The sequence below is a fragment of the Falco naumanni genome, chromosome 17, assembly GCF_017639655.2.
Source record: "Falco naumanni isolate bFalNau1 chromosome 17, bFalNau1.pat, whole genome shotgun sequence".
Classification (NCBI taxonomy): Eukaryota; Metazoa; Chordata; class Aves; order Falconiformes; family Falconidae; genus Falco; species Falco naumanni.
The window spans coordinates 1976414-1999457 of NC_054070.1; the positions used below are offsets into that span (position 1 = coordinate 1976414).

Genomic DNA, 23044 nt, shown 5'->3' on the forward strand with positions numbered 1-23044 from the left:
CCAGTAACCAGACAGACCAGGCTGTCAAAACAGGCCAGTGCATCTGCATTCCCACTTTATAGCATTTTTAACCCATCAGAGGGGCCACATTTTCAGAGCAGTGGTTGACATTCTGAGAAAGCCACACCAACCATCTCAAATTGAATACTCAAGATTTTAAAAAATACTATGCATTTTACATTTCCAAGTGATTTCACTACGAATTGGTATTTCACAGGACCTCTGGTTCTAGTCAGGCATTTACAGAACAACTTTCAGTAAGGTAGTATTCGGCATCCCATTCTGAATACACTAAGATTCATACTCACTGTTTAATCTACTCTATTTTCATCTGCTGAAAAAGACCAATCTGATGCATGTGAGAAAACACCTCATTAAAACAGTCCATATTTTACCTTATCCACCCTTCCTCATCATGAGATGCAGTATTCTTCCTCAATACCCTTAGGTATGTGCATTTCTCAACTCAAGTAGTCAAGGATTATCTGGATTTTGCACAACTTATCTGTCTACACTTACATCTTTTCTTTGAATTCAAACTGAAAGAGATTATTGGTAATCTTTGCTCCACTCTGGCCAGAGAAAACAAACATCTTGTCTTTGCAAACAGCCACGGGAAAATTACAGCACGAAGGAGGAATTTCACCACTTTGTTCAATCTGAAAGATAATGAAGTTCAAAATTACAAATGTGTTACTGTAGTGCGCAGCTATGCATGCTCAGTACGCTGCAGGACCGTGCATCAGCAGATAAGACAGACCACATGGCAGCAATGTGTGCAGACAACCAAGTCCCTGTAAATCTGGCTACAGGTAATCAACTAATGCTGTGCTTAAATGTCTGCACAGACTAATTTTATCATGGATGAAAAGGATGGGAGGTCACATTTCTAAAGCCCCTGCTACTGTAAGGGTCAGGACCCTCATCTTGATAGCCAGCCAGCAAAGCTCCCAGCCTACGGCAGTGGTTAAAGTGGGAAATGCAGTCCCTCTTTATAGGGGACATAGCAAAGCCACCGTGGGCAGTCCAGGTCCAGTTCACAGATTCACAAGCGAAAAGTCACACTTTAATATACACTTGGTTTTCCATATACACAAATAAAATCAAATTTGAACTGTTTCTTTTCACCTGTGTGACAAATACATTATGATGAGAAAGTACTGCAGTCCAGCATAGGAAATTTTAAATAATTGTGCATGAAAACCAAACAGGAAAATTCTATGTGTTAGCTGGAATTAAAACTTCTTACCTCTTCCCAGCATGTTAGTTCTCTATCCTGTAGCCCAATAGTCCACATATCATTTAACCTATGTTATAACACAAAAAATGCATTATTTGAAACAGTTTATTTTCAGTAATTTTTAGCTCATGGAGTTGAAAGGACCGAGACCCTATTTTACTGGCCTTCCTTCTTCTGCACAGGAAGAATCTCCTACTTCACTAGCAGAAAAAAACCTATTAGAATCTTTTTGCCCTATACCTCAATTCTATACACCACCCCAGCTGGCTTTAGCATCTTCCTGGTTACAAGTACACTACAGTTAACAGCTGCACACAGCAACTCTGCCTGGAGCTTAAGGATTTGAACTATTTAACCTTTAGGATTTTTACAGAAATACCCCTTATTACCCTGCTGCCTTCTACTCATCCCTGCTAACCCCCGAGACTGACCACAGTAATCATTTATGTGGCTGAATCCTACCTTAAATACATAGAGGACAAAGTGGGTAACCTGACACACTGCTGACTACTATGTATCTGACAATGCTTTTCCCAGTACAAGTTACTCACAGTAACTACAGATGCTTCCTTTGTTCAAATCTGCCGGGAGGCTCATGTTCCACAAAAAGACATTTTTTGATGTGATTAGACATATTTAACGTAAATTAGACAGCTCCTCTCATCCAGTCCCTCCTTCCAGCTACCCAGGGTCCTTGGGGAACCCCCTAAGCTGGAACTGAGCAATCCCACAGCGTTATGCATCTTTCTCCAATTCCTCCCCCAGAAATAAAGAAAACATCCTATCTGTTTTTCCAATTAACAGCAGTTCTCCCAGAGACTCTGAGGAGCTGGTAACTTTTCTGCAGATTCTCCTTAGAAGAGGAGGCAACCCAGCACACTGAGGCAGCTCCTAGTTTGTGGCAATCTCTGTATGCTCTCACAATGCAAATATTGTGCACCAACACAAAGTACTTCTCAAGTTCATCAAGACAAAAAAATATTATGTATTCAAAATTGATTCCTCCCTGATAGACTAACAGAAAATGCAAAGAGATGCCATCTGGGACAAAGCACCAGACTCTCCTAACTTCTCAGTATCACTGATTTCCAGTCTTTTCTTATCCAAAATCTCACCACCCTTCCACCTAAATAATATGACATACTATCAGAGAAAAAGCTGACGTGTTGCTCTTAGTTCTGTCATACAACTTCAAAGAAAATACATACTCTGTTCTGTAAGCCATCAGCAACATCAGAAGACCCACGGTGGCTATCTTTTGAGAAATGCTCATTTGCCAAATTTCAAAGATCCTTTAGCATCTTTACAGCCAAGAAGAGTGTCAAATTATACACCCTATAGCCATTCTGAGCCACCATATTTTTAGGTTTTAAACACATACTTATTTTGAACATGAAACGGTGAATTGCAAAAATGTAATGCTTAACAACAGGGGGGGGTTTGCAAAGCTAGTTATGTATTAAAGCACTTGGTATATGAAAACATCTCTATAAAGCTGAAAAGCAAGGGACTGGGATTTTACAAAAGCACCAAAGGAGAGAGCAATCCCACCACATACCGTGCATTGCCATCGTATCCTGCAAAGATCCACAGCTTGTCACTATACACTGTTGCGCCATGAGCTGACCTCGCAACTGGCAATCTGCAATTGAGAAAATTAAAAAATTCTTAAATTGCCTGCAGAGGTGCTATCAGAAGAAGATCTGCATGACAAGTAAAATGCACGTGTAAGAAGAATAAAGTCCCCTACACAAAATGGCTTCAAGTCAGGAAATCGCTTCTGTCATTCATCCTCAAAACACAAAACAAGCCTCTGACGGGTATGTTTTAGAATTTTACACTCTGCTTCCTTAATTAAAGAAAAATTACCTTAATGAATACAGAAAAAAACCAACTGGGGAAAAAAAGCCCAACTAATCCCTTGCCAAGCCTTAAATGCCCTTAAAAGTATTTTATGGAAAGTAGCTAAGTAGCGGGACAATTAACAGCACTATCGTTACGGCAACGTGGCAATCCACTCATGCTATTACATCCAGTAGATGTAACACTAGCTCGTCTGAGGTCATTTGTGCAGTATGCACACCTGTAACTACAGGCAAAGACAAGGACATTTGAGTTCGAAAATATGAGTAAGAACTACTCTCCTAAATGTCCAAAGTCAGACAATAACGAGAAAGAGAAATTACTCACGTTGCCTCCGTTCTAAAACATAGCATGTGCTCATCAGCGGCGAGCAACGGTAACTTAAGAATGGATTGTGCATTCCTCATCCCTTTCTACAAATCACAGAAATAAATGTTCCTTTACCTCTCCCCACTAAAATCAGCATTTCAGAAACTTCAAATACACAATGAACTTGTGGGTAAAGACACAGTATGTCCCGTATGTGGGTGTGGTAAACATTGAGTAGTTGGGTCAAAATCAGTGTCACAGATAACATCCTGAAATGGGCACAACACATTACTGGTTTTGATTTTGCCTTGGAAAGCTGGAACTCAGGAACCTGTCAAAAGATCCAAACGTATCTCATCAATTTATTCATCCGCTTCTGAATTTGTGTGAACACACATCACCTTAAGGTGCCTGAAGGTAGTGTGTGCATTTCAGAGCACTCCAAGTCCAACTTTAATCAGAAAAGAATGTGTAGCTTTAACTATAAACAGGCTTCAAATCGGTTTCTGATAAAACTAAATTGTTAACTATGAGGTATCAACAGATTTTACGCTATCCTTGAAAAAGAAACAATTCAAAAGAAAAAAACCCCTTTCCTCTCATCCCTTCTGTCACAGAAAAGAAACATGGGGAATAAATTTTGGTCAAATTCCCAAGGTGGTACACTACAGAATGGAGGCCTTGCAAAAAAACTTCTTCAGAACAGAAGATAGTTTTCAGAAAAAATTAACCAAGAAAGTACAGCAGAAATCGTCCTGCAGCCTTACTATTAGCACTGTACCTAATTCTAACGATGCAGTTTTAAATGTCTCCTGAATTACGCTCAAGTCCCCTTGAAGAGTGTGGTAATGATGCCAGCTCCTTACCTTCCTTCAGTCTTCCACTCTGTCCACTGCCCAGTTGCAAACTTATATTCAAAGAGATCATTTTTATTCTTCAGGTTGGAATTGGAATAAATGTCTCCAGTATAGCCACCTGGGCAACAATAATTCCATCAGACTCAAGTGCAATAGAGCATACGCACTTCTACTCGTTATATTAGAAGAAAACTTAAGTTTAGATAGCAGAAGGAGAAGGTACTTGGCTAACGGACTACTACAGGTGGGAGACTTCTCCTCTACTCCTACCCTTAAAGAAACACTATGGTAATGAGTTCCAAGCCTTCTTTACTTTAGACAAAACAGCAAAAGTATTTCTAAGCTAAAGTCGAAATCACAGTCAGCCATAAAAAGTACTGGATTTGCTACTGAATAAGTTCTTTTTATACTTCCTAAAAATATCTCATTCTTTTTTCAAAACAATAGTACCAGCACATTTATCATTCTGAACACACACAACTGTAATCTGCTGCTGTCTTACCAAACACAAACATGCTGCTCCCATAGACCACAGCTGAGTGGTGATACCGTGGTGCTGGCGGGGTCCCCGTGGTAAAAGCCCTGCACAACATTTAGAACAGCAGCAATCAAACATTCCTGTCATGCTTCAGGCACTCAAAGCTATCTTGCAGATTCAAAAAGCCCCAATAGTGAAAAGTTACTCTACTGTTCCTGAGTGTTTTCACAGTTCTCGTTCCCTAATTATACTAAGATTTTGTGACAGACTTATTACTATAAGCATAAACTGTTACAAACATGATGCTGTTTGGCAGAGAGAGCAAGTGAGGCACAGGTTAAGACAACAGACTGCACATTCCAGAGCAAAGGAGCAAAGCAAAGACACCCGTGAGCCCCCCAGCACCTCTCCTGCCCTGAGGGTCTGCAGTAACCCAGTCCCTCTGCCTGCGCATCCTCCCAGTGCTCTCACAGCCTGTACAAACAGCGGCACCCGTGGCACTGCCCATCCCTGTGGTGCTCAGCACCCGCTCGCTGGCAGGAGCTGTGTGGGGGCACTCAGTAACCTCCCGGACAGCTCAGCTGCACAGCAGCCTGCAGAGCTCAGCTGGGACAGCCCCAGGGCTGGGGGTGACGCTTCCCCTCGCGTGCTCTGGTAGAGCCCCCAGCTTTTACACCCGGGCCCGAGGAGCTGCAGACAGAAGAGGCATCGCCCGGTGCTGCCAGCAGCGGGGCAGAGCCTGGAGCGCGCAGCGCGGCCCACCTGCACCACGAGCAGTCCTTCACGTCGAAGCGCAGCAGGTCGTTCAGCATCGTCTTCCTGCGGGGAGGAACGGGAGGCGGCTGAGCCCGCTGACCTCGGCCCCCGGCCCCTCGGGCCTGACGCCCCGCAGGCCAAGGCCTGCTCCCCCCAGGCCCGCCGCGGCCTTACCCGTTGTCCCCACCGAAGACGTAGATGGCGTCGCGGTAGGCCACCACGGTGTGCTTGCTGCGCCTGCGGGCGGCAGAGAGCGGCGGTCAGCTGCCGCCGGGACACTCGCCCTCCCCTCCCTCCCCCCTGCGCCCCTCACTCACCTGGCCCCCACGAACTCGTCGCAGGGCGGGAGACGGCGCCACCGGTGCACCGTCTCGAAGGGCCCGAAGTTGAGCGTGAGGTACTCGACACTGTCCGAGCAGCTGTGGTCGAAGTCTACGCTCGGCGCCACCTTCGAGCGCCCCGCGCCGCCCGCCGGGGCCCCGGCCGCCGCCATGGCCCGGCCCAGCGCCCGCGGCGCCGCCAGGCGGACTACGGCTCCCGGCGTGCCCCGCGCCCCCTCGCCGCACGGACCCAGCATGCACCGCTCGCTGCCGGCCGCGCAGCGGAAGGCCCTGGGTTCGAGTCCCGCGCCCGCCCTCAGCGGCACCGGGGCCGCCTCCGCAAAGACTCGGAAGGCAGGCGGGTTTATACATGAAAAGCGTTGATTTGTCAATACAAAAAAAACCGCCCCACAAGTAAACTCACAAAGTCCCCCATGGACAATATTCATGAAAGTGCATAAAGTCTCGTTGCAGAGCCTCAGCCCAGCTGCTCTGCTGGCTGGTGACAACGCAGCCCGCGAGGGTGGCAGCCACCATCCCACCGTCCGGTTCTAGTTTAACAGGCAGCTTGTACCTCCTGGGACGGCGTTGGTAACCCTTAAGACTATTGCTTTAGATTCTTCTCAACCGTAGAAAAGGAGCCAGAGGGGTGCCCTGTGCCGGCAGCAGCCCTGGCACATGGCGGTGGAGCCCAGTGTTCCTCGCCCTCCGCGAATGCCACGTTCCTGGGTGGCTGTTGCAGCACCTGCCGCCGGCAGCCTCACACCAAACACAGCTCTTGCCTACGGATTCCTCACCCAGAGTCCAGCACCGTGTGACGCAGGACAGAGGGGCACAGGAGCTGCCCCAGGCCACCTCCCCTGCAGACGGCTGCTCTCACACCCTACTTGGCCTTTTTCTAGGGGGGAGCCTGAATCACAGTACTTCTTGCCAAAACCCATCCTGCACACCACCACTCTGCTTGCGACCGAGTGTGGCCCACTGCCACGTCGTGCCCGCCCAGCTCAGCCTACGCGCCAGCTATATGCTGCAGGAGGGACAGAACAGAGCACTGGTCCCCAAAGGCCACTTCTCCCCCAGTCCTTCCCTTCTCAACAGATACCCTTCCTGGAAAAACCATTAACACCTGCCAATCAATAGTTTCTAACCAACACACCGACAAGCTCCAACAGGAACTCTACAAGACACTGGCCCATCTACTTTTTGGACCTTGCAACTGCAAAGAAATCCTTGGGTTTCTCAGTTCAGGATGAGGAACAGTATCAGTAGTATTAAGTCGGTCTCATTTTTCATGATCTTATTTAAACCCGCCATCCAACTTAAACTAAAGTGAGCTCCCCTAAGGCACACAGCAGCCAACTCCCACTGGAAAGCAGTGAACCCCACCAGCACCTCTCCACGAGCTAGACCTGAATGTGTTCCATTTACTGCTGACACCCCAAAACACACCTTGATGCTTCCAGATGTTTGGTGTTCTTACCTCCAAGAATGGATGACTGCTTTGAGCTTTGCTGCTAACACACAGGGCAAAGAAGGATGGTTCTACCTCCTCCCAGGGCGGGGATCAGTCACTTTGAAGACACTCGATCCTTCCTGTACAGCTATCAGGATACACCACTGCGGCCATCTGCTTCTAGTTGGGTTTCCTCAAGAGACTGCACTGTTTAGTTTAACTTGTTGGCCCTTTTCAGTGAAAGTTGAGAGAGACAAATTCCTCACAACAAAATTCCTAATAGACTTTAAAAAAAAAATTAAAATAATGTTTAGGTAGAAGAAAGAACCACAGCATCCCCACTGAAGGGAAGGCCATAGCACGTTTAATTATATATTCTTATACACCAGAGAATCCACAGGGAAGAAAGACACCGCGACACAACTGCTTGGAAATCAGAGCTTAATATACCTTATTAGACACACACACACATGCACACACACAAACATCAGGCTTCCAATCCTGCCTCTCACAGAGCTATTCATACAAAACCGCTGAGAACCCAAGGACCATTCAGGTCAGTCTGCAGCGAATGGTGGGGATTCCCCGCTAGTTGTGCCCATTCTCAGACACAGCACGAGGGGTTTGGGTGGGAGAGGGGAGAAAGGTCTGCTTTAGAATTCAGAGTTATTTTACCATTTTCCCCACACTTGCTAAACAAATTATGCCACCTTTGGCTGTTAAAAAGTTAATTTATTATCCCCTCCTGGTAAAAAAGTGAAAAGCTATACTCTGTTAGACCAGTAAGATACAGAATCACTCCAGCTCTTTGGAGGTTTTTAGATACAACTTCAAAGCATATTGTTCCACAAAGGAACAGCAAGTACCTTTCTTAAGAAAGGAAACTCTATAATGGGTCAGCCTTTTCTTTTACGCAGAAGAAGATGTATCCATTACAGGACTCCCCTTCTGTCCAGACGACTCCTGTGAAATACCCTAACATCCTCCAGGCAGCACATACAGAAAGTTTCCTAAGGAGAAATAAGTCTTAAAAAAAGTGACTTCAGGAAACAAGTGCAAGTTTCTTTTAAATCTGTTTTATAAGGAGGATACCAATGTACATTTTAATAGTTTTATTTTCATTTTCCCCAAGGGGGAACCAAAGGCAGAGAGGTGTTGTGAGATACATCACACTGTTCTTATGGGTAAATCAATTTGCAAATGTTATTTTACCACTCTATAAAAATACACACAGGAGTGTGAAGGAAGCAAAGTAGTTCAGAGTGGCTGTCATGGAGCAAATATGTTAAACACAGTCAGGTCTTTTTCCCCTAAAAATTGTGGCTTCTTATGTTCCATAAACCCAAAGTCTTTAGTAGCCACGTGCCACAGGAACAGAAATTTAAGTGGTAGCTTCCTTTGAGCATGTGCACACAAAAGCGTTAGTAAAGAACTGCTCCCATGGGACTAGGCAGCAGATGTGAGCAACAAAGCCCCATCCACAACAGGAAAGAAGATATGCATTCAGTTTTATTATCTCAGCTTCCCATCCAAACTCCTGTAAACAGTTTCCATACCATTTAGGCATCTCTGATAGAAGAGTCTATAGTTCTATAAAAAGAAGTCACGCTGTAAGATCAAGATATTTACCCTGTATGTGTTATGTGAGCGCAAAGAGGAACAACCTTCCAATTTCTCAAGATACATCCAAGCAATCTGTAAGTGACCCAATTCCTTTCTCTGTCCAACTGTGCTGTGGGAAACTCAGTTAAGTGCCTCTTCACAGGTACAGTTTGCTTTTAAAAATATTAAGAACAATTTTTTTTTTTTTTAATCTTTAAGAACTTCCTGGAAAGTTACTGTGGAAAATGAAAGTGCTCCCATGGTGAGACGAAATGTGCAAAGCTCTACAGACTTCTGTCCTTGTTGCTTTCTTAGTATTCCATCCCTTAGCAGATTCATGTGAAGATGAGGCTCAATGCATTGCAACGAGGCCATCATCCACCTGTAACAAGCAGGCAGACACTGGAAAATGTTTTATGTTGAATCATAAAACGTGGAATAAGCAAAAAAAAAAAAAAATTGTTCAGATATGATCAGTGTGGTCTCTTGCACGGGTTTATATACCAATGGCCTGTAACACTCGCTTTTCATTCTCATTGAGATGGTCTGAAAACATTGCATAGCAGGGCTGCTGTGCAAACTGACAGAGGAAGTCAGTGAGATAGGCCTGAAAGGAAGACAGAAAGACCCAGTTAGCATCATGTCACTTTGGAAATTCTGTTTCTTTCACATATTGGAAGATAAACCTCAACACACATCAAGTAAGCCAAAGGGACTGCAGGGAACAGACAGGCGATGCAGAAGGAAGGGTGGCAGCAGGGGGGAAGGGCTAATACACAGCTGCCAGGTGGTGGTAAAAAGCAGGAGCAAAGTATCATACAGGGGCTGACTGGATGGGAGCACCTCCAAGTGGAGCATGAAATTCTGTCATGTTCGGTCTCCAACCTATTTCTGACTTCAGCAAATAGCTGTGAAGTCACGGGTATAAAAGTTTCAAAACCCTCTGTTCAAAAAGCTTTGTTCATTCACATTTGCAAGTTACTGATATTGATCCAATAAAGAAAAATAGCTCCAGGCATTCCTTGGATACTCAGCACTTTCCAAAGTAATTTCAATGAACTGAGTACCTTCAGGACAACAATCAGTAACTGGCGGTTTGCAGTCTTCTTAAAGTACAACATTAAAAAAAAAAAAAGTTTATAAAGAATGATAGAAATCTGATTAAAACCCCCTCATTCTAGAGCATCACCTGGAGATCTATTTGGTAAAGAGGGTCCTTTAATGCATCTGGATCGTCCTCTTCATCATCTTCGTAGTAATCCTCATCTGTCAGAGGCAAATCAGCAGGTTTTAACATTAAACAGAGCAAAATATCTCAGGAAGTAATCTATTAGACTATTGTTGAAATCCAAAGATTAAAAAAAAATAGTAATTGTTTCAGCACTGCTGGGTAAAAAAAAAAATAAAAATTGTATCCAGAATATCCGCTTGAGCTCACATGACGAGAAAATCCCAGAACAAGACGGGTCATAGCAGGAGCCTCAAGGAACACACAGGTGAGACAAGCATACCAGGGATACTAGACAAGCAGGTTTGTTAGTTACGTGCACTATAGTCTTATGCCTTGATCTTATGTCACAGTGACCCATTTCCAATTCTGCGCTAATGTAAGTAGTCTCCCTTATTGTATTTGCCTGTAAGGTTCTCCCTTCTAAGACTCTATGCAAACTGGAGAGCAAAGGAGATGATATACCCATTCCATCATCTTTATGCAGCAATTATTTCTCAACGTCACTCCACAAACAAGCTCATCCATTTCTACTACACTGTCATTTCAAGGTCATGTCTACATCTTTGAACATCAGCTTTCTCTTTAGAAGAAATACCTGCACACATCTCACAGCAACATGAAGCCTACGCAGCATTTGAACTCAGGTGAAAAATGCAGTTATTTAATCATCGTGTTAATCAAAGACATGTCCCTCTTACAGAAGGTCCTTATTCAAAATCCCAGTGTAGTGTTTCCTTCCCCTTGCCCACAGCCTTTGTTGAGCTGCTGTCAAGGAAAAAAAACTTTGACTAGGATGTCACCTACTCTGTTTTTGCTTTAAGTAAGCACTTTAAAGCTGTTACTACTTACCATATTTGTTTGTGGAAAGAATATCTGATAAGAACTGTCCTGCTAAGCCTTCATCTTCATCCTCATCCTCTTCCTGATCCTCCCACATATCATTTGAATCATCTGTTTAAGCAAAAAAATAATTCTTCCAAAAATAATCCAAATCCAAGAGGTCCAGCCTGTTGACCACTCTAAAGAGGACTGCTAGTTTTCAGCAAACATCCTGCTTGTGTAGGCAGATGAAGGGAAACACCTGCAACCTTTACTATCCTTTTGGAATGAGTAACTCAGGAATTGGAGCCAAGCAAAAAGCAGCAGCAAGAATGGATGCTTGAATCAGGGAGGAAGAAAGGTAAACCAGATATACCAAGAAAGGATGATTTTATTGGCATACGGTCAGATCCCATCTTCCAAACTAGCTCAAAACAATCTTCAGGTATGAGAATACACAATACTGATCTTAACCTTTGGATCACTATTTAAGCCTTTGTAATTACAGGTATATTATTTACTATTGTGAGTTTCTTAATTACTGAAGAGATTACAAAGTAGATTTAAGCCATGCAAAGAGACAAAGCAAACCTAGTATTTTACCTTGGCTCCAATCTGCAGTTGTCTGTCTAGATGCATTTGCTTCCATTGCATTAGAGAGTTCATTTATTATTAACTTTAAGATTTTTACTAACAAAGGAATGTTTGTCCAGCGTTCAGGATCTGTAAGAGAATAAAAATATATATTCACACTGCTTTTAAGAAAACGTTAAAACCAGGCCCTTTTTTATTGTGGTGGTTTTGGGGTTTGTTGGGAGAGGCTTTGAGAGGTGTTGTTTGCTTCTGGGTGGTTTTTTGGTTGGCTGGTTTTGGTTTTGTTTTGTGGTGTGTTTTGGTTTTTTGGTTGTTTTTTTTTTAAATTATACCATACATTTAACATGCTCACATACAAGCAAAACTTCCAGGTTGGGAGGAAAAAGGAACTGACATAAAAACCTTAAATGTTCTTCCCATATACCTTCGCAGCTAGGTTCCCAAAGACCTTAATGGCAGTATCAAATATTGCATAGTTTGAATGAAGAGAAGGCATAGTTAAAATCTTCACAGCTGGATGAATTGGTGAGTCTACTCAACGAAATCATAGTCACAGACGACTTCATTAAGCATTCTTCTCTGAAGTATGTTTACACATCTAGCAGTGCTTTCAAGCAAATGAGCAGCACAGCACTCCCATGCATGCCTCTACCCTTTCTGAGACACTGTAAGCTCCAGCTTTTCCTCATCAGTGTTCCTGCAGGGCTTAATTATTCCATGGGATAGCTAGTGTATTTGTCCTTAATTACAAAAGGAAAGATCCTATCAAAGAAACTGGGAGCACTGGTTTTAATTCCTATTGATATTAGCATTAATCTTAGTTTAACTCAAATGCCAGCAATTACCATTCTCTCTCATCAGATGGAACAGGATGACGCAAAATAGCAGTGAATAACTCTCAATTCTATAATCACCTCATCCATTTGTATTAAATCAGAGACATCAGGAGTCTTTCAAATCAGTTGTTGGCAGAATTAAGGCAAGTAATGGATACGTAAGTACACGATGTACGGATTAGCTCTAAAAAAACAACATGCACCTTCTGTAGGAAATATCTCCCACAGCTTTGTGTGATCTACAAGATCTATTTTAAGGCCTTTCATAGCATACACTAACATGGGAAAAAAAACCCTGTTAAATACAGCAAAACGATTACTTACTTTTGGCTGACTTTGATCGTGTCCGTATTCCCTCATCCATATTAAATATTTCTTCTCCCTTTACCCTAATGTCCTGAAGTCGCTTGTCGTCTGTGTTGATGCCGTACTGAAGGAGTTTACACAATGCTACAGAGCTGGAGAGCGGGGAATAGGAAAATTACAAATCAGAATTTTCCTAAACTGTAGCCCTTCAGTGAACTATTAATAGGGAACACATCTCCAGAGCAGACATTCAGATGCCCTTTTTACTACACGTTTGCCAAGAACGAACATTACAGAATTTTCCTGTTTCTCCTGATCTATGCCAGCATCTGATACGCGACTCATATCCTGATTTGCACAGCAAGCTGAACACTGACAAAGCTTTGGATTAAACACTAAGAGACCCTGCATACACACATATAAGGTTTTTCCAGTTCAGAAGGGCCACAAGGTTAAACACACTCCTGAGGCATCACATGCAGATGATGATGGAATTAAGAGGAAAGCAGTGGTAAGAAAGTAGTAATTTGGTTGATCTGCAGCTATGAACATTTCTTCTACTCTTCTCCAGTCTCAAAGCTCTTTTTCACTTTGGTCCTTCACAGCTCTGCTACAGTCAGACCTTCTAATTTGCTCCTTTGGTATCTTCATGTGTTCATTCCATCCCTGCTACTCAGATTTCTGCTCCACACTTTCAAGCCTTCTCCATTTCCAGATCATACCGAGACCGTGACTACAGGTTAAGGATGCCAGTTTATGCTTGGCACTCTTAAACCTCTCTCCTGGCTCCACAAGTCTCAAACTGAAGTTTTGGAGCTCTGTGAAACTCACTCTTTTTGTGCTTTCACTTCACACTGTCCTTTCCTCCCACACTATGGCTCTCAATACCCATACTGCTGGTTTGGACCCAGATCTTAAGATGCCACCCTTCAGTTGCTCAAAATTTCCCCATCCTTTCATCATGCTGGTCAAGAGCAAACAGCCACTTCTTCAACCTGCCACTCACAGGGATGGGGACTGATGCACACACAAGGTACCAGCTATCTTCACGTTCCTTTTACTAACTCTATACACGAGGGTCTCCTGAGCAGGCATTGCTTTTCTTCAATATGCACAAAAACATTTAGCATTTTCTAATGCACAATAAGCATCACTGTAAACAACACAAATCAAAGTGTTTAATATACTGTAGAGCCTTGCCAAGTCTTGGTACACAAACAGCTCTAGTCTCAGACATTGTGGAGACAGCTCTGAACAACAGTTTGACCTTGTTCTCCCCATCGGCATCTGCCTGGGCTTTTTCCTGTGGCCATAAGCAGTCACATGGAAACCTGCAGACAACGCTGTTCTGTCAAAATGGGGATAAACCACTGCTTTTAAGGATGAAACAGACCAAGTGTGACCAAAACCAGCACCAGATTCCCAAATCAGACTGCCTCTTGTTCTGCATGATCATTCACAAAATTCCACTTCAAACATGCTTTTTCTCAGTATTTATTTCACAGGCCATGTGACTGCCTTAATAAAAAAACCCCACACCAACAGATACTAAGAAGTGAGTTAACAGCTGGTAAGACCCCTAAGGGTGGTCTGTTAGGCTTCCCATTTCCAGAAAAATCAAAGACAGCAGCTTCGGTAAAATTTAAATTAATATAGGGCATTTTGTGCTTTGGAATATAGTTCTCAGCCTCCACCAGAAGACAAATGTGCTCCTACAGCAAAAGGGGGAGAAAACGGTTTCAGCTGATTTCTTTACTGACTTTTAAGAGGTCACTAAATCAACAAGAAATCACCAGATTCTCTTAGGAAACTCTCTACAATGTCCTGAAACTCTACAATGTTCTACAAAGAAAATGTCATGTCTGGAAGCTATTCTCATCCCATTCACAGAAGTTCAATCTCAAAAGCACTCCTGTGCTTGCAAGAGTCACCCCCTTCCCCCTTGGGTCACCCTGTTCCAGTACAGAAACACCAGGCACCAAGAGCAGCACTTAGAGGAAGATCAGAGATTGCCCCAGTTATCACAGCTCTCCTGAGCTGAACTGACAGTGCAGGAACCAATTCTGTCCAGTGCTGGCACACACTAATCCAAGCCTGAACCAGCTCCCCCTTCCCTCACACCCAGTGTGTTTAATTACAATGGGATGATCAGTCAGCTAACGTTAACGCGCAGATCCTGCTTATGAAACATCCCACCTGACTTTGCCTTCGTACTGCCCATAGAACAAGTGCTGCCGGCTCATCCATTCGGCCATTACAAACTCCAGAGCAGGCTTCCCAGTTGGTCCGGGGAGACTACACAGGAACTCCAGGAGTGGCTCCAGTTGCGAGTGAACCAAGTGAGCAAACACCATAATCAAGGACTACAGGAGGAGAAAGGAAATGTTAGCCGTACATAATTTAATAGCTGAAAATGTTTTATCAAATATTCAAGTAACTGAGCTCCCTGCAGAAGTGCAGACTGTGATTACCAGCCCCAAGAGGAAGAGAAAGTGTTAGCATCTGCAAGACACTGTCTGCTACAAAAGCAGGCAATAAACTACTACAGTCAACAGCAATATGTTTTAACCACCCCAAAATCACACAGAAGGAATAAATTTACTCACAACCATGCCCCAAACTAACAAACCTTAAAGCAAAGATGAAAAGGCTATTTAAAAAAATATCAGAGGCTGCATTTGACTTCTGACTAGCAAAAATATCACATGGCAACACTCAGACATTGCAAGTGCCCTAGTTTGCTCAATGGACCAGAAGCTGTACACATGGCTCTATACACAGAGCTCCAAATCTAGGCATATCTAAGCAGAAATGCATCTCATCATCAAGTTAAGGAACAGAAGTTACTGGGCCAGAGCCAGAACCCATATTCTCCTCCCCTTTCATGACAGGGGTTTTCCATCACCACCTCTGTCACAGGACCACACATCGTCATTCAGGCCTCTTCCAATTCCAAGTGCACTTTGAACACAAGTTTCAGAGAAAGAATTGCAATTTTAGAAAGGTTTTGGGGGGTTTTTGTTGTGTTTTGTTTTGGGTGTGGGTTGGTTTCTTTTTTTTTTTTTTTTTTGTTGTTGTTTTGTTTTGTTTTTTTACAAGATGCAGTTTTACAGTCTGACTCCTAAAGACCTGGGGTAGAATTCACACCCTGCATACTTCTAAATGTCAGTCTCCAAGTCTGAAGGCATCTCTGCAGGCTTCCTTGGTGAAAAGCTGCCCACCTCCAGAGGCCCATCTTCCAGGCTAACACAGGGAAGAGATTCAGCCTTGTGAAAGGCTCATTTCTCCTTCCCTGGCTACAGGACCTCATGTTGACAGCTTCCAGATCTTCTAACTTGGAACCGATTCTAACTCGGAAGAGTTAAGAATCAACAGTGTATCTGAAGGGGTGGGTGGTGGTGGTGGGGTGTGTTAAAATCAAGGCTTTAAGATGAAATCTGTGCCGACACCCGAATGGCCTTCTTGACTCAGCATATGCTGGCTTGAAAAATGCACATACAAAAACCAGAGAAATACACAAGAAAGATAAAAGGCTTAGAGCACAGTGAGCCTCAGCCAAGTGCTGCACTGAGGGCAAAGGTGGGATCTTACTCAACAGTGCCAGCAAAACATCTTCCCCCAGCTGCTGCTGAGGAACCAGGGGGCCCATCACCATGTTCTACATTAAGGGCACTGACAAGAAAGACAGGAGAGAGAATGAAGATGACTGAAATAAAATCATTCCATAAAACTGTGCCACTAGAAGTAGGTCAAGGCTAGAAGAGATCACGATGCTTTTTGTCTGGCCTCTCACCTGATGCAGGCCAACCACACCTCCAACTCACCAAAAGTTCACCTTGTCTGAACTCCCAGGCATTTATCCTACGAATACAGCACAAAACCGCTCGAAAACATGTGCTGCCTTTGCCATAGCATCCCTGATTAGGCAACTCCTGGCCCCTCTAAACATTCACTGCTGGCAAGCACAAAGCCGTGAGGCATTATTTAAGGTGCATTAAAGCTTACCCACAAAATCCATAATCTGGATAACTCTGTATGAGCAAAGTCGGCATTTACACAACTACTTCAAGGTGATACGTAGACCCTTCAATTGTACTAGCTATAAATAATCAGGTTTTTTATTACTTTCTTACAGTAATTTGTTTTTTATATATATAATAGAAACATATTATATTTCTATTATACATTATATATTAAATATATATCTATATATAAGTATAATTTTTATATATTATATAAAAACATATATACAATATAAATATATGTATGTTTTGTTTTATAAAACAATTTTTTTAAAAATTACAATTTCTTTTCCTGACACTTCTACTTGCTTTCCTGCGTGCCCAGCCTGCTCACCTGCATTACACTGAGTGTCTCTGCTTGTTGCATTTTGCTCAGGATAGCTCTCAGGATCTGGTCCAGATTCTCTCCCAGCTCACTTCCTGCTTTTGAAATTAAAGTGGAGACCAGCCTGCCCACAAAGGCAGCAGTGAATTCTGAGGTCCTTGGATCTAGAAGTTGGCTCACCACCTGCATCACATACCACAGTCCATTGTGGCCTTGCTCATCATGCCATTGTGCAATTTGTTCCAGCGCTACTGAGACGTAGGCACGCAGACACTCACCACCATTCTGAAAAAGAAAATAATCATGTTAGAATTTCCCTTTCCAGATAAGGGAGTGGGAAGCATGGGAAGTCATCTCCTGTCATCACTGCCAAAAGACCCTTAACCAAGATGAAAACAATGGGCAAACTGGTGACATCTGTAAAAGATCCAAGCTCTATTAGAGCTATTAGAGCAGTAAAATCAGTGTTTAAATTTAAAAATAATTTCTACAGACTTCAGTGCATTTTCAGGTACAAAACTCTTCTATGCCCAGGCAGGTCTCAAGATCATCTAGTAAATACAAAGACAACCTAAATTAGTTGCAGTTTTGGGCCAGTCTTGTTACCCAGAGAAATTCCAAGAGTTTCTAACAAGTGAGAAATGAAGACAGCAAAGTGTAGCATGCTACACATGTAGCTATACATGTAGCATGTAACAAGTTCATGCTACACTTTGCTGTCTTCATTTCTCACTTGTTAGTGAGCTAATGAAGCTCACTAACAGCCAACAGCCCAGCTGCAATTGTTTTGCATTCTTCTGAAAACAAAGATCCAGCAGAGTGACCAGCATGCTGGTCTCCAATCTATTCTTACTGGTATGCTGTTTAAGGAAAGCCATTTCTATGGTCTGTATTCATGTGGCAAAGGGTAGCTGGCACTATAAAACTTCTTACATAAGGAATGAAACCAGCTTTTTATTTATATGCCACCTAGTAGCTGGAATGAAAAGGCAGCCTGCTCTTGTAGCCTCCGATGCTTTTTCCTTCTTGCTTAAATACTCTAAAGACATGATCAGGTAATAGAAGAGCCTGCCAGCACAGCTCAGGCAGAACTGCTGTTTGAGATTAATCCACGCTCTCCATCCATTGCATACATGGCTCCATCAAAAACAAGTTTGCCCTCCCCTTCCCACTTAAATGAGTACAGGAGAAAACAGCCAGGAGGAGGAGGAGGTCTAGAAAGGCTTCTGCACAGGTCTTTTTCTTCCCTATGCCCAAGAGTGTTCCTGAGAACACCCTCTGCCATTCCTAGCTGCGATGAAAGTTAATGGGGGAAGAAATGCAATGTTTTGGGTTTTTGTTTGGGTTTTGTGGTGGGTTTTTTTTGTTTTTTTTTTTTTTTGTGCGCTCTAGAGCCCTAAAACAGAAAAACTATCAAGGCTGCTGCTTTACTCACACCAGTCCTCCAAATTAAGGAACGATCGGTAAAAGTCATTCCAGGGCCTTGAACAGCAGTACTTTCAGGATAAACAGGAGGTGGCAGAGACTCCTGAGGAGACGCCAATACAGCTGTTGACAAGCAAAGCCTGGGCTCCCTTAAAGGCTATGTCACCCGTCTTACTTGGTCACCTCTCTTGGACTTGGCGTAGCCCTGCAATTCTCAGTACTCCCCACAACGTTACCTGCATAGTAGCATTGTCATCTGTGTTCAAGCTGCACTGAGCCACTGCAGGAAATGCTTGGCAGATCAGGAGCTGAGACAGAGGAGGTTTTGTATTCCTCACAACTGTGGTCAATATATCAATAGAAGTCTGAAAGGAAAACACAAATGAAGGCACTGTTACAGCAGCAGCCACAGTACGCTAAGTCAGAATTACCCATCACTGGTGCAAACATCAAAGGCATAAAGTCTAGAATATTTTTAAAATCAGAGGCCCTTGGAGTCATGCACCCAAGCATCACTGTGTTTGACACAAATATGTGGCGAGCACTGTAAAAGTTTCCAAGGCAGTTCAGACATTAAAAGCAGTGTAACCCCTTAAATATGGCAAACAGTTTCACGGTACCCTGACGCATGCTAATCAGTACAGCCACAGAACTGTTCTAGCTGACTTGTTCCATTTTGTTTATATTGATTATAGATCTATTTTAATTACCCATAAGGAATTGTAACTGTCATACCAATCAATAGGGAGATTATAAGCATGTTGATAAAGATATTAATGGGTTTAATTACATATAATCATTCCACACAGTCAATGCTTAACCTTTTATAAGGGTACTTTTAAAATTATACAGGCTTGTCCTTCCTGTGTCTCCAGCAATTTATACATGTGACACACAAATCAGAAAAAGCCTTAGAAGAAAGTGCAAGAAATAGCCGTGTAGCCTACTGGAGAACATTCCACCAAAAAGAGGAGACTGTTACTGGTGAAAGATGGCTATCTCAAAGTGAAACCATGAGGGATATGCTGCAGAAACTGGAAGAAGTCCAGAGGAGCAGTTTAAAGTTAACTTTTGGAAGCATCTTCCCTCATCTGCAGATTTGCTGCCTTCTCTCCACAGAGAAACCTCTACCAATGACCAAAGTCATCGTTCAAAAGCAGTTTAAAAGCAACTTTTCTATTCTTTGCAGACCAGCCATCCTATACATTCAAGAACAAGGAATCATCTCCAGCTAAGACCATGTACCACTGTAGCACTTACTGCACAAAGCCCTGCTGGGATCTTGTCAGCAGGGGCTTGCATGATGCTGACAAGAGTTGGTATTAGCCTCATCTGCATTGGACCCTGGCAGGCTTCTATCTGAGCTAGCTCCTTAAAGATATCTTGGGCAAGAGAAGCAACAACTGGATCTGGAGAGAGAAAGCACCATTTACTGAAACATACTAACAAACACATCTCAATGTTTGCTACCACTATTTTGAATAGGCAAAGCAGCAAGTTTCCCTTCTAGCTTTACCACATGACTCAATGTTAATTCAATTACCATTTATTAAGTTTTCACCACCAGGATTCAGTAGCAAAAACAACTGTAGTTTGAGAACGTAACTTGAAGGCATACCGTTACTGTACTTCAAAAATATTGCAATCGTGAAGGGGCAGATTTTGTTCTCCACACTTGCTGTAAATGCTGGGTCTACCGTACAGACAATGCACAGCGTCTCCATCACAAGGTTTAGGACCTCGGAACTGAACTGAGTTGCCAAGTGGATCAGTCCATCAAGAATGCTAGGAAGGAAAGGCTGCAACACATGGGTGCTCTCAGAGATCTTCAGCTGGTCACAGTAGCTAGACAAGAAATTCATGATACAAAAATACATACGTAATATATTAAAGTGATTTATACATTTAACTCTAGATGATATTTCACCCTCTGATTCTTAGTCCTCAAGTTCACTCCTCTAGGACTTTTCCCTTGATCTCTCAACAGCTCAGCTATCTTTCCTCCTCACTGCACCCCTGGAGGTTCACAGAAGCAGAGTTAAGTGATATTAAAAGCTTCTACCACCTCTTACTAACAGTTCTCTCTTAAGAGCTGCGCATCGATGGATAGAGAAAATAAACCTTGAGGACAGAAGTAGTCCAAGACAGACACTCACTGCTTACAAAGTATTTAATTACTATGTTCTACAAGTGACCTGGGGAACGATAAAACAATTTCAGGAATAACTAAGTTCTAAGTCTCTGCCTTCACTTATTCAATAACATTTCAGTGCAAACAGAAGACAAGGAACTTTTTTGGAGGAAGAGAGTGGGGAAGAGTAGGGTTTTAACAAGTTTTTTTGTGGTTGGTCATTTTCTGGTTTTAGACAAATGTTCATTTTTCACTTTAGAATCAATACAGCAGATCTCCCTTTTTCCTTCTTGCAACTTACAAAGAAAGGATTAGAAAAACAAACATTCCTTGTAACTAGGACTTGCTTCACAAGCCCGTACTATGTCCTTCAGCCACCCTTGTGACTGAACAGGAGTCATCTGGGTTTCGTCTTTATGCTTCTCATCGCTATCGAGTTCTGCTTCTCCTTGGGACTGTATCCATTACAACTACTGTAGCCAACCTTGAATCTCAATTTCACAGTCCTCATTGGAGTTATTCTATTTTGAACCTGATTGCTTACACTTTTTAAGTTGACATCTGTTTCATTCAAAGCAAGTATTTCCACAGCCTACAGAGAAATAGTATTAGTATTTTAACATACTGGTCTTGTAAGCATAATTTATACCAGCTATCCCTGCGGCTTTGGAATACCTTAGGGTTTGCTTACCCCCAGATAGCTCTGACTGCAGAGATGCGGACAGAAGGAGGCTGGGTTTCATGTAGACCACTGACAGTAGCTTGCAGGAACTGCTGGATTAGCTCTGGAGACATAGCCACTGTAAAACGGCTGGCGGCCCACAGAGCACGGCCCAGGAGAAAAGGAGACACTGAAGCAAAACAAAAAACCATAGTGGTTTTACAGTAAGTTTTATGAGTTTAAAATTACAACTGCTTCTATCCATTATTCAAAATCTTGTCATCCTGACAAGAAAAGGCAAGATGTGACAGTGAAGACAAGTATGCAGGCGTACAAATAATTTTTGTTCATAGGCAGAATTCAGTTTATTTCCTTAGTTATTTCAAAGAATAATTTCTCATTTCTTTAAACAAAAAAAAACCCAACCAAACAACCAACCACCTTCTTCCCTCAACTAGTTACACTTTAATTTGTTCATCAATACAGCAATACATGCTTTACTGATCACTGGAACAAAAGTAACAAAGGCTTCTTCAGTAATTCCTATTCATCTAGCTCAGTATTTTGTCCCCAAGAGCAGCAAACAGCAGCAGCTTAGGAAAAAGAATTGGAGGAACAGAAAATGTACTCAGGGATCTTTCACAGATTCTTCTAGTTTCCAGCCATCACCTTGCAATCACAGAACGTAATGTTCAACAGCACTAGTGAATACTCATTATCTACTCACCTGTTTACACTTATCAAGGTATGATGTATCTTTATCACACTTAACCCTTCTGCCTTTTCAGGCTCAAAGTGTCCTTAACTATTTAGGCTACCCTCAAACAGATGATGCTTTCTATTTCTCAGCATCTTTACTGCCATTATTTATACTCCTGCAAGTATTAATTTTAAGATGAGAACATGAAAAACTCCACGCAAGATGTACAGCAAGAGAAAAGCTTTATTTTCTAAGCTAGTATTATAAAACACAAGATTTCTTTGTCTTATTACCATTACTGAGCAGTAAATGATAGCCTCTGAGAACTACATACATACTGACTGCAGGAGCTCTTTCTTGAGCACAATAGCTCATCTACAACCCAATACCAAATCTGTACATGTGTGTAAATACATGTAAATAGCTGAGGTTGTTTATTTACAGGCACTGCACACTATGCACTTTGCACACTATTTCTTCATTCAAAATTAAGACAAAAAAAGAAAAAACCTTCTTTGTAATAGGTTAAACAAATGTTTCTTTGATGAAAGCATCCAACAATTTGGTTTTTCTGCACTTAAGCAGCTTAATGTGGACTCACCAATAATGCTCACATTGGCTTAACCTTCTCAAATTTTAATTACTTGCAAGGACTTCTGAGGTGTGACTGCCAACAACTCCTTTGAGTTTCTTGCACACTGATGTAAGATAACATAGAAAGCAGAAGCCTGCACAGTTCCCAATAATAGGATCCCGCTCAGCTAGGAATATTATTTGAATTTATGGGCTATGACTACCATCAGCCTCAGCATAAAGAGAATGGTGTGGTATGGTGCTGCAGAGGTTCTGAAGCCTGTTAAACACTGCTGGTGTCCTTCCCAGAAACAGATACAATACAACAGAACAACTATTTTTCCATGAAGTTCCCTAAGCAATCGCCCTTCCCCCTCCAAGCCCTATAGGCTCAAGCACCCAGCTAACAGTGAGTTTCAACTGAAAGCAGCGCCCCACTTCAAGGACTTATATTAGCCCTGGTTGCATGTGTGAACTCACAGCATAAGATTTATGCCCTTTCACACGTACAATGTGCACAACTGCATTTCACACCACCATGTG

General features: G+C 42.7%; 2 protein-coding genes across 3 annotated transcripts in view; both read right to left on the bottom strand.

The window, feature by feature from the left end:
• The window catches only part of LZTR1 (leucine zipper like transcription regulator 1), a 34570-nt gene extending 28528 nt beyond the window's left edge, over nt 1-6042 (bottom strand). Inside the window, exons 1-8 of one of the 2 annotated variants that reach the window (XM_040616676.1) lie at nt 5821-6042; nt 5678-5740; nt 5510-5566; nt 4772-4851; nt 4279-4387; nt 2799-2882; nt 1250-1307; nt 520-659 (exon numbers count right to left, since the gene is read on the bottom strand). In XM_040616676.1, coding sequence (XP_040472610.1) covers nt 520-659; nt 1250-1307; nt 2799-2882; nt 4279-4387; nt 4772-4851; nt 5510-5566; nt 5678-5740; nt 5821-5996 — 767 coding nt within the window. In that variant the 5' untranslated portion in view covers nt 5997-6042. The remainder of the gene's footprint in view (nt 1-519; nt 660-1249; nt 1308-2798; nt 2883-4278; nt 4388-4771; nt 4852-5509; nt 5567-5677; nt 5741-5820) is intronic. The other variant, XM_040616677.1, reaches the window with a different exon arrangement.
• A 2294-nt stretch (nt 6043-8336) lies between these two features.
• IPO9 (importin 9) overlaps nt 8337-23044 on the bottom strand; it is a 39592-nt gene continuing 24884 nt past the window's right edge. The window contains exons 14-24 of the mRNA XM_040616675.1: nt 21259-21418; nt 20055-20281; nt 19697-19845; nt 18673-18801; nt 17021-17296; nt 14861-15027; nt 12683-12816; nt 11532-11651; nt 10959-11060; nt 10068-10144; nt 8337-9485 (exon numbers count right to left, since the gene is read on the bottom strand). Coding sequence (XP_040472609.1) covers nt 9375-9485; nt 10068-10144; nt 10959-11060; nt 11532-11651; nt 12683-12816; nt 14861-15027; nt 17021-17296; nt 18673-18801; nt 19697-19845; nt 20055-20281; nt 21259-21418 — 1652 coding nt within the window. The 3' untranslated portion in view covers nt 8337-9374. The remainder of the gene's footprint in view (nt 9486-10067; nt 10145-10958; nt 11061-11531; nt 11652-12682; nt 12817-14860; nt 15028-17020; nt 17297-18672; nt 18802-19696; nt 19846-20054; nt 20282-21258; nt 21419-23044) is intronic.